Source organism: Durio zibethinus, chromosome 7, assembly GCF_047325235.1.
Source record: "Durio zibethinus cultivar Kanyao isolate XHJ-2024 chromosome 7, ASM4732523v1, whole genome shotgun sequence".
NCBI classification, from domain to species: Eukaryota; Viridiplantae; Streptophyta; class Magnoliopsida; order Malvales; family Malvaceae; genus Durio; species Durio zibethinus.
Window position 1 is genome coordinate 20,453,547 of NC_143168.1, and position 12,540 is coordinate 20,466,086.

The 12,540-nt window shown below is 27.7% G+C and overlaps 1 protein-coding gene across 1 annotated transcript; it reads right to left on the minus strand.

Moving 5' to 3' along the window:
• Window positions 1–266: 266 nt before the first annotated feature.
• LOC111276957 (uncharacterized) lies at window positions 267–12,304 on the minus strand. The gene is made up of 11 exons (XM_022862945.2): window positions 12,255–12,304; window positions 12,026–12,151; window positions 10,384–10,506; window positions 8,206–8,325; window positions 6,927–7,049; window positions 6,407–6,532; window positions 4,789–4,911; window positions 3,914–4,033; window positions 3,696–3,815; window positions 2,250–2,372; window positions 267–1,714 (listed from the first exon to the last, which is right to left on the minus strand). Exons 2-11 carry the CDS (start codon window positions 12,146–12,148, stop codon window positions 440–442), a joined length of 2,376 nt encoding a protein of 791 aa, XP_022718680.2. The 5' UTR covers window positions 12,149–12,151; window positions 12,255–12,304; the 3' UTR covers window positions 267–439.
• Window positions 12,305–12,540: the final 236 nt, after the last annotated feature.

Sequence of the window (12,540 nt, forward strand, 5' to 3'; positions counted from 1 at the left end):
ACTATAGTCCATTGAATTGGATAAAACCCAATAAACAAATAAATAACTCTAGAAAATTTTAGATATTTTAAACAAAAAATAAGATTATAAAAGAATTAATTAAGTAAAGAATCAGTTTAAATTTTTAATTAAGGCAATGAATAATAACATAAATTATTAACTGGTACCATTCTTGGACATGCATTATGAAGATACCGATATATTCCCTATATTTAATCATAATCTCAAACTTAATTTTGAGAGGTAACTTAAAAAAAAATATTCAATTAGATAACCAATTATATTTAATAAAAATATATTAGTGAAAACTTTTTTATGTCTAACCGACAAATCTCAAACTTACACATTATCACAATCGTACTTCATAGGGGTGGTACATTCGGCATTAAAACCAACAAGAGGCCATTGGTTAAAAGATTTGAATCTAAAACCATTTATATCAAAGAAACCGACTTACCAGTACAGCCAATTTTATTATTAATTGTAGAGTGATACATCGTCTCCGGCGACGCTTCCCCACCTTATAAAAAATCTCAGCATAGTAGAAATCTTCGGATGAGTAAGTACAATCACCAAGTTTGTTAAACATTTTGGCAACTGCTTCATCATCGCCTAAGCAATTATCAAAAATTCCATTGTGACGGAGAAACTTCACATCCTTGCCTGAGTTGATGAGGTTATGCATGAACACCACATAATCACAAACGTAAGTTGGTTCAGAACTTGGGATGAATTGTTCGTAGGCAATGAAATTACGCAAGAGACGGTCTGTACAATGTTCAATGCTTAACTTTGGAATCTTCAGTTTCTTATTTTTAAATTTTATCTCGAACAAGCTATGTAGATTTTTCTCATTATTTTCCGAGAAACTGATTCCTGCCGCTTTCAGATCCGTTGCACAGCGCATGTTCTTCCTTAGACGTCGGTCTTTTTCTTCCCGCTTTCTTGCGCAGCATATCCAACAGCATCGGTCTGCTTTTGCTTTAAAATGCTTGTGTTGCTTTATTCCTTGAGATGAAGGAAGCCAATTATCATGTACTAAGCTCAGTAGATGCTTGGTATCTTTCGCAGAAATGGGACACTTTTTATCAGGAAATATCTTTGGTCCTGGTATCACTTTTGAAAGGCAAGAAAGAGCCAATTCAGTAAACTTATCTCTTTCACCACTTGACTTGTTGATCATGCCATACAACTCGGAAAGCACAAAGAAAGGAAGCTGATTTTCGAGTAGCAACAAATCATGATTTACCTCAGTTAGAAACCCGTTCAGGTTAAAAGGATACTCACTTGGATAATTACCTTGAAATAGCTGAACAATAAAGCATCCATCAAGGATCATCATTTTCACAAATGTGTCCGAATCAATGTGATCTAAAGGTTCTTCATAGCATTCACGAACTTGCTTTTCTATTGGTTTCATGGTCTCTACAAAATCTTTGGGCTCAAGCTTGCTATCCTTAATCATTCTACTGAACAAACGGCTTTTGATAACTTCCGTTGCCTTCAAGTGTTGCTTACCATGGTGACGGGGACCGATTGAAATCACATTGGGCTCATAGGCCTTTGGATTTACTTGACGTAGTCTATGAGGCACTTTGTAAAGAGTAGTCCAGCGATTTGCGTCGGAGGACGGCTCAAAAAGTTGACGGAGATCCACCTCTAAACTTGTCGTTTGGGGTTCATGAAAAATATTACCTATTTCACTTGCAATCTCCTGTGTTCAAAGGGGCGTGAGATACTTTGTTGATAAATTTAAATAATAAAATATTATTTGCACATTTGACACACCTGTAACCGACTTTTTTATCATGCCTAAAATAACAAGCATAAGATGTACATGTGGAGTGTGCAAATAATATTATCCTTTAAATAATTACAATAAATTTGCATTGTAAGCGCACATGCTATGAAAGAAATATATTGTTTAACAATTAATTACTTATACTTTTTAAAAAAGAAAATCACTCACAATTGGAAGAACGATTCACAATTTTAAATGAAGTTATTTATTTAATGATTATTTTTTTATACATTAATTTATAATTGATAAAGTCTGTAATTTGGCAAACATGTATATTTTGTTAATATATTACTTGCATATTAATAATATAATACAATGTATTCTATGAAAAAAATTTTAAATTTAATATATATTAATTTACTCCCTCTTAATCAATTATTAACAACTGTTTTAGTTGAACGAAGTGAAAGTTACTTGTGGTTCGTATGCAGCAGGGCATTTCAATTACCTTGCTGGGAAATGGATTAAGCCGAGCCGAAAAAGGCACTTGCCTAACCGTTGGAGCCGAACCATGCCTTGGAGTTTTCATGTTGTCTATTGTATCGCTGAAGTCACCGTCTGTAGCCATTATCTGCACAAAAACATCGGACATACCTTACATTATTATTTATTAATTGAAGAGAAATATAAGGTTTTTAGGTGATATTTGATATATAAAATTATAATAAAATAAAATAAGATAAAATAATATTATTATCAAGATTTAATTAAATAATACTATATTATCTTATATTTAATAAATATAAAAATTAAAATAAAATTATTTATTTAATTTTTAAAAATATAATAAAAATATAAATTTAATCTCATAAATTAAAATATATAAATTTAATCTCATAAAAAATATAATAAAAAAATGAATGACTGACATCAGATATGTTACTTCACATTTTCAATAATATTTGCTACTTTCAATTTAATATTTGCTACTTTCTATTAAATATAATAAAAATATAAATTTAATCTCATAAATTAAAATATATAAATTTAATCTCATAAAAAATATAATAAAAAAATGAATGACTGACATCAGATATGTTACTTCACATTTTCAATAATATTTGCTACTTTCAATTTAATATTTGCTACTTTCTATTAAATATTTTGCATGTGAAGGCCCGGCTTCCCGCCTCCATAGCTTGGGTGGTAAGGAGGGCCGAAGGGACATCAGGGCTCGGGTTCGAACCAACCCCCCAGTCACTCCAAAAAACAAAAAAAACCGAACATTTGTCTTATATACAATAAAAAATTAAAAAATAATCTATATTTATATATTTGAAGATGAATTATATTCTTATAAAATTAATTAAGCTTTGCGTCCTTCTGCACGAGGATAAAGTAAAAAATAAAATTTAGGGAGCATCGAGATAGAATATATGTATATGCTGTATATTATTTAAGAAAATATTTTAAAGCATATTAAATATAAAATAAAGTTTTAAATTTATGTAAATAAGTAATTGTGTTTAAAAAATGAAGTTTGAAATATTTTATACATTTTTTAATTTCACAAATAGAATTAAAATAATGATATATGTTTTTTTATATATTTAAAAAATTTATTTAAAAAAAAATAGGACATGTAATACTAAATTAATCTTATTTGTATAATTAAAATATTTCACTGTTAATGTGTCAAATAATTTTTTAAAATTTAATAAATTTCATTCTTTTCACCTAAATTTATCATGAACCAAGTAGGGTCAAAGCCACTAAAATACTAAAAATATTCTTAAATTATTTTAAATTTTAAATAAATCTTATACTTTTATTATATTCAAGTAATTTTTTACAATCGAAATTTTACCCAAATAAACCTTGCTTCACATAATTAATTAATTTATACGATGCAGAGCAAACTCGTGATTCATGTACAGTATGGCTTTTCAATTACCTGTTCGCAAGATGGTCTACTCATACTCGAACTTTGCTCCAGCACAGGCGGCAGCGACATTTCAGTTTCATCTAAGTCGTTGTCTGCTGTAATGCTGTCGTCATCACCTGTAGCCATTACCTGCACAAAAACATGGGATATACAATACATTATTATGAATTAATTTATACGATGCAGAGCAAACTCGTGGTTCATATACAGTATGGCTTTTCAATTACCTGTTCGCAAGATGGTCTACTCATACTCGAACTTTGCTCCAGCACAGGCGGCAGCGACATTTCAGTTTCATCTAAGTCGTTGTCTGCTGTAATGCTGTCGTCATCACCTGTAGCCATTACCTGCACAAAAACATGGGATATACAATACATTATTATGAATTAATTGAAGAGAAAGATAACAGCACCTGTTGAAGAATGAATTGTAATTTGTTTACTAAGAAAAGATGAATGGTAGTTTTGTTTAAGAAATACCAGCCGAAGTGGAAAGCAGAATCGTGGCTGTGCTTGTGAAATTTGGTGGTGATAAAAGAGTGATGTATCTGATCACCTATAAATATTGGAGTGGGCGACCCATACCCAGCTTATGTATAATGCCATAGGAATGAATGACATCAGATATATTACTTTTGCTAAGGTTTTTTAGAACTTATGTGCTTTTTTTTTATATTTTTATCTATCAAAATATCTTCAATAATTCATAAAATCTTTTTTTATATATATATTGAACAAGTATCATTCATGTTAAGTGTCCAAAATACTTTTATAGGATTCTTTTGACATATTGTTACAGATAGGCCATATGATCACCCAAAAGTATTTAATGCAAGGTCCACGTAATCAACAAGTGTACTAAATGTTAAAGTCTATATTTAATGCATGATCCATGTAAGATCGCATCAAAATGAAAACGTAATTTAATTATTCATAGGTCCAAGTTATTATTTAGATTCGGAATCCCGACTTCAGATATGTTATTTATAGGTCATATGGCTACCCAAGAATCTGTCCCAAAGGGTAAATGCAAACGTCTTTCACATGCACTTGCTGATACAGCAGTTATTTGTGGTTCGTATACAGCAGGGCATTTCAATTACCTTGCTGGGAAATGGATTACGCCGAGCCGAACGAGGCACTTGCCTAACCGTTGGAGCCGAACCTCGCTTTGGAGTTTTCTTGTTGCCTATTGTATTGCTGAAGTCAACGGCTGTAGGCATTACCTGCACAAAAACATAGGATACACATTACATTATTATATAAATTCATTGAAAAGAAATATAAGGTTTTTAGGCGATATTTAATATATAAAATTATAATATAATAAAATAAAATAATATTATAAATAAAATTTAATTAAATAATATTATCTTATTTTATATTTGATAAATGTAAAAATTAAAATAAAATAATTAATTTTTAATAGAAATTATTTTTTAACATTTATATAATTTAAATTATTAATTTAATTTTTAAAAATATGATAAAAATATATTTAATCTCATAAATTAAAAATAATTATTTTTATTTTTAAAAAATTAAATTATTTTATACTAAAAAATATTATTTTCATTATAATTTTATTTTTAAAATATAAATTAAATATAATTTAAAATAATCATTATCTTGCCTTATCTATTATCTTATAAATTACATGTAACGTTAAAATTTTTACCAACCTTAAAAGATTTTTACCAGCCAAAGTGGAAAGCAGAATCGTGACTGCAAAGCTGTGCTCGTGAAATTTGGTGTTGTGTGATCACCTATAGATACCAGAGTGGACGACCCATACCCAGGCTATGTATAACGACATATGAATGACTGACATCAGATATATTACTTCACATCTTCAATAATTAAAACCTTTTATTGTCTGGTGCTTAGTATTTGCTGCTTTCTATTAAATTTTTGGCATTTAAAAACCTGGCCACCCAAGTCCCCGCCTCCGTTGCTTGAGTGGTAAGGAGCCCCAAACGGACATCAGGGCTCAGCTTCGAACCACCCCTCCCCGTCACTCCCAAAAAAAAAAGAAAAAGAACGGAACATTTGTCTTGAATACAATAAAAAATTAAAAAATAATTTATACTTATATATTTGAAAATGAATTATATTCGTATAAAATTAATTAAGCTTTGCGTCCCTCGGCACGAGGATAAAGTAAAAACTAAAATTTAGGGAGCATCGAGATAGAATATATGTATATGTTGTATATTATTTAAGAAAATATTTTAAAGCATATTAAATATAAAATAAAGTTTTAAATTTATGTAAATAAGTAATTGTGTTTAAAAACTGAAGTTTGAAATATTTTATACATTGACATTTTAATTTCACAAATAGAATTAAAATAATGATATATGTTTTTTTATATATTTAAAAAATTTATTTAAAAAACAAATAGGACATGTAATACTAAATTAATCTTATTTGTAGAATTAAAATATTTCACTGTTAATGTATCAAATAATATTTTAAAATTTAATAAATTTCATTCTTTTCACCTAAATTTATCATGAACCAAGTAGGGTTAAAGCCACTAAAATACTAAAAATATTCTTAAATTATTTTAAATTTTAAATAAATCTTATATTTTTATTATATTCAAGTAATTTTTTACAATCGAAATTTTACCCAAATAAACCTTGCTTCACATAATTAATTAATTTATACGATGCAGAGCAAACTCGTGGTTCATATACAGCATGGCTTTTCAATTACCTGTTCGAAAGATGGTATGCTCATACTCGAACTCCTAATTGAATGCTCCAGCACAGGCGGCGGCGACATTTCGGTTTCATCTGAGTCGTTGTCTATTGAAATGCTGTCGTTATCTGTATCCATTACCTGGACCAAAACATGGGATACACAATACATTATAATGAATTAATTGAAGAGAAAGATAATAGTACCTCTTGAAGAATGAATTGTCATTTTGCCTAAGATTTACCAGCCAAAGTGGAAAGCAGAATTGTGGCTATGCTTGTGAAATTTGGTGGTGATAAAAGAGTGATGTATCTGATCACCTATAAATATTAGAGTGGGCGACACATACCCAGCTTATGTATAATGACACATGAATGGATTTACTTTTTTCTATGAAAAAATTTTAAATTTAATATATATTAATTTACTCCCTCGAAATCGATTATTAACATCCGACACTGCATACATGAAGCTAATTTGGGTGAGCGTAATGAAAGTTATTTGTGGTTCGTATACAGCAGGGCATTTCAATTACCTTGCTGGGAAATGGATTACGCCGAGCCGAAAAAGGCACTTGCCTAACCTTTGGAGCCGAACCATGCCTTGGAGGTTTCATGTTGTCTGTTGTAATGCTGGAGTCACCGTCTGTAGCCATTATCTGCACAAAAACATCGGACATACCTTACATTATTATTTATTAATTGAAGAGAAATATAAGGTTTTTAGGTGATATTTGATATATAAAATTATAATAAAATAAAATAAGATAAAATAATATTATTATCAAGATTTAATTAAATAATACTATATTATCTTATATTTAATGAATATAAAAATTAAAATAAAATTATTTATTTAATTTTTAAAAATATAAATTTAATCTCATAAATTAAAATATATAAATTTAATCTCATAAAAAATATAATAAAAAAATGAATGACTGACATCAGATATGTTACTTCACATTTTCAATAATTAAAACCTTTTACTCTGTGGAGCTAATATTTGCTACTTTCTATTAAATGTTTTGCATGTGACGGCCCGGCTTCCTGCCTCCATAGCTTGGGTGGTAAGGAGGGCCGAAGGGACATCAGGGCTCAGATTCGAACCAACCCCCCAGTCACTCCAGAAAACAAAAAAAACCGAACATTTGTCTTATATACAATAAAAAATTAAAAAATAATCTATATTTATATATTTGAAGATGAATTATATTCTTATAAAATTAACTAAGCTTTGCGTCCTTCTGCACGAGGATAAAGTAAAAAATAAAATTTAGGGAGCATCGAGATAGAATATATGTATATTATTTAAGAAAATATTTTAAAGCATATTAAATATAAAATAAAGTTTTAAATTTATGTAAATAAGTAATTGTGTTTAAAAAATGAAGTTTGATATATTTTATACATTGACATATTTTAATTTCACAAATAGAATTAAAATAATGATATATGTTTTTTTATATATTTAAAAAATTTATTTAAAAAACAAATAGGACATGTAATACTAAATTAATCTTATTTGTAGAATTAAAATATTTCACTGTTAATGTATCAAAGAATTTTTTAAAATTTAATAAATTTCATTCTTTTCACCTAAATTTATCATGAACCAAATAGGATCAAAGCCCTAAAATACTAAAAATATTCTTAAATTATTTTAAATTTTAAATAAATCTTATACTTTTATTATATTCAAGTAATTTTTTACAATCGAAATTTTACCCAAATAAACCTTGCTTCACATAATTAATTAATTTATACGATGCAGAGCAAACTCGTGGTTCATATACAGCATGGCTTTTCAATTACCTGTTCGCAAGATGGTCTACTCATACTCGAACTTTGCTCCAGCACAGGCGGCAGCGACATTTCAGTTTCATCTAAGTCGTTGTCTACTGTAATGCTGTCGTCATCACCTGTAGCCATTACCTGCCCAAAAACATGGGATATACAATACATTATTATGAATTAATTGAAGAGAAAGATAACAGCACCTGTTGAAGAATGAATTGTAATTTGTTTACTAAGAAAAGAATGAATGGTAGTTTTGTTTAAGAAATACCAGCCGAAGTGGAAAGCAGAATCGTGGCTGTGCTTGTGAAATTTGGCGGTGATAAAAGAGTGATGTATCTGATCACCTATAAATATTGGAGTGGGCGACCCATACCCAGCTTATGTATAATGCCATAGGAATGAATGACATCGGATATATTACTTCACATTTTCAATAATTAAAACCTTTTATTCGCAGTTTTCAATCAAAAATTTCGCATTTAAAAACCTAACTACCAAAACGCAAATAAAATTTGGATTATGACATAGCAATACCTTTCATGTCTATCGCATTCTTCAGAGTCATGTGTACCGCATTCTTCAGAGTCACGGATTTAAGCATTATTTTTATTAAGTAATTGTTTAAATTTTTTAAGTGATGTGATTGTCAATTTTTTAATTTTTTTTATTACAAAAAGTCAAGATCCGAACAACCGAACATATGTTTTCTTATGCCGCAGAAGTACAAAGGTTGCATGCGCAGAGTTGTCGGATGAATGTTAATTTAATTCATATTTAATGATTTTTTTAATTTTTTATTTGAATAAAAATAGATATAAAAATAGATATTATATTACGAGGATAATGTGAATATATATAATTTTAAATTTTTATGAAATATGAAAACGATAACAGGTAATATAACATTGATCATATACTTATACCTTACATATTTATTTATATATATTTAGTTAATAGATTTTTTTATTAAATAACATAAAATATTATTTTAAATTAATTAAAATTAATACATTTTTATTTTAAAAAATATATTAATATATATTTTATAAAAATTTACGTAAATATATAAGATAAAAATTAAAAAATAAATTTTAATTTTTTTAAATACGAGAATTATTCATACTTATTATATACCTATAAAAATAGTAATAGAAATAAATTTAAAATACTCATTAAATATGAATATAAATACAAATATGTGTAATATAAAAATCTAAGAAGTTAGATAGAGAATGCTTCACTCACTTCATACTCTACTCATTAATATCCTTATCCTGCTACATATATATTAAAATTCACCTTTCCGCATAGCTAATTAATTTTAATTTATTTATTAAGTAATTCTCGTTAAATTACTAAAGTTTGTGTATTAGATGAATGTTAAATTGTCATTGTCAGCTGTTCTTATTGCATTGCAAGTGCCATTATTTTTTGGATTAAAAGTATACATTTTAAAATATATTTTAAATTAAAAGTTTTTTGAAAACATTTAAACAATCAAAAAAAGAAAACAATACAACAATTATAAGTTTTTCTTAAATATATGAGTTATAGATGATAAATATATTTTCTACTTCTTTATTTTCTTTATTTTATTTTTATTTTATATCGATATGATTATTGAGAATTAATTTAATAATTTGGGTTTCAATCTTTGATAGCTTCAGGAATTAAAAAATTAATTGATATTTTAAAAACAATACTTAGAATCTTCCAAATACTTTTGCTAAGGTTTTTTAGAAATTATGTGCTTTTTTTTTTTATATTTTTATCTATCAAAATATCTTCAATAATTCATAAAATCTTTTTTTTTATATATATTGAACAAGTATCATTCATGTTAAGTGTCCAAAATACTTTTATAGGATTCTTTTGATATATTGTTACAGATAGGCCATATGATCACCCAAAAGTATTTAATGCAAGGTCCACGCAATCAACAAGTGTACTAAATGTTAAAGTCTATATTTAATGCATGATCCATGTAAGATCGCATCAAAATGAAAACGTAATTTAATTATTCATAGGTCCAAGTTATTATTTAGATTCGGAATCCCGACTTCAGATATGTTATTTATAGGTCATATGGCTACCCAAGAATCTGTCCCAAAGGGTAAATGCAAACGTCTTTCACATGCACTTGCTGATACAGCAGTTATTTGTGGTTCGTATACAGCAGGGCATTTCAATTACCTTGCTGGGAAATGGATTACGCCGAGCCGAACGAGGCACTTGCCTAACCGTTGGAGGCGAACCTCCCCTTGGAGTTTTCTTGTTGCCTATTGTATTGCTGAAGTCAACGGCTGTAGCCATTACCTGCACAAAAACATAGGATACACATTACATTATTATATAAATTAATTGAAAAAGAAATATAAGGTTTTTAGGCGATATTTAATATATAAAATTACAATATAATATAATAAAATAATATTATAAATAAAATTTAATTAAATAATAGTATCTTATTTTATATTTGATAAATGTAAAAATTAAAATAAAATAATTAATTTTTAATAGAAATTATTTTTTAACATTTATATAATTTAAATTATTAATTTAATTTTTAAAAATATGATAAAAATATATTAAATCCCATAAATTAAAAATAATTATTTTTATTTTTAAAAAATTAAATTATTTTATACTAAAAAATATTATTTTCATTATAATTTTATTTTTAAAATATAAATTAAATATAATTTAAAATAATCATTATCTTGCCTTATCTATTATCTTATAAATTACATGTAACGTTAAAATTTTTACCAACCTTAAAGATTTTTACCAGCCAAAGTGGAAAGCAGAATCGTTACTGCAAAGCTGTGCTCGTGAAATTTGGTGTTGTGTGATCACCTATAGATACCAGAGTGGACGACCCATACCCAGGCTATGTTTAACGACATATGAATGACTGACATCAGATATATTACTTCACATCTTCAATAATTAAAACCTTTTATTGTCTGGTGCTTAGTATTTGCTGCTTTCTATTAAAATTTTGGCATTTAAAAACCTGGCCACCCAAGTCCCCGCCTCCGTTGCTTGAGTGGTAAGGATCCCCAAACGGACATCAGGGCTCGGCTTCGAACCACCCCTCCCCGTCACTCCAAAAAAAAAAAAAAAAGAACGGAACATTTGTCTTGAATACAATAAAAAATTAAAAAATAATTTATACTTATATATTTGAAAATGAATTATATTCGTATAAAATTAATTAAGCTTTGCGTCCCTCTGCACGAGGATAAAGTAAAAACTAAAATTTAGGGAGCATCGAGATAGAATATATGTATATGTTGTATATTATTTAAGAAAATATTTTTAAGCATATTAAATATAAAATAAAGTTTTAAATTTATGTAATATGTAATTGTGTTTAAAAAATAAAGTTTGAAATATTTTATACATTGATACTCTAATTTCACAAACAAAATTAAAATAATGACATGTTATTTTATATATTTAAAAAATTTATTTAAAAAACAAATAAGACATGTATCATTAAATTAATCTCATTTGTAGAATTAAAATACTCCACTGCATGTCAATGTATCAAACAATCATTAAAATAAATCAATCTCATTTGTAGAATTAAAATGAATTCCATTTTTTTCACCTAAATTTATCATGAACCAAGTAGGGTCAAAGCTACTAAAATATTAAAAATATTCTTAAATTATTTTAAATTTTAAATAAATCTTATACTTTTATTATATTCAAATAACTTTTTACAATCGGAATTTTACCCAAATAAACCTTGCTTCACTTAATTTATACGATGCAGAGCAAAACGAAGGTTACTTATGGTTCATATACAGCATGGCTTTTCAATTACCTGTTCGGAAGATGGTATGCTCATACTCGAACTCATAATTGAATGCTCCGGCACAGGCGGCGACGACATTTCGGTTTCATCTGAGTCGTTGTCAATTGTATTGCTGTCGTTATCTGTATCCATTACCTGGACCAAAACATGGGATACACAATACGTTATAATGAATTAATTGAAGAGAAAGATAATAGTACCTCTTGAAGAATGAATTGTCATTTTGCCTAAGATTTACCAGCCAAAGTGGAAAGCAGAATTGTGGCTGTGCTTGTGAAATTTGGTGGTGATAAAAGAGTGATGTATCTAATCACCTATAAATATTAGAGTGGGCGACACATACCCAGCTTATGTATAATGACACATGAATGGATGACATCAGATATATCACTTCACATTTTCAGTAATTAAAACCTTTTTTCGCATTTAAAAACCTACCTACGAAGAGGCAAATAAAATTTCGATTATTACATAACGACAGAAAGTTGTCAATAATTGTACGTCTATATAATAATTACACATCT

Excerpts from the sequence above, each read along its gene's own strand:
- LOC111276957 (XM_022862945.2), bottom strand. The coding sequence starts at position 12,148 with ATGGATACAGATAACGACAGCAATACAATTGACAACGACTCAGATGAA. Across the intron at positions 8,326-10,383 it reads GTAATCCATTTCCCAGCAAG|GTAATGGCTACAGGTGATGA; the intron begins GTAATTGAAATG and ends GTTTTTGGGCAG. Across the intron at positions 1,715-2,249 it reads TTAATCCATTTCCCAGCAAG|GAGATTGCAAGTGAAATAGG; the intron begins GTAATTGAAATG and ends CTTTGAACACAG.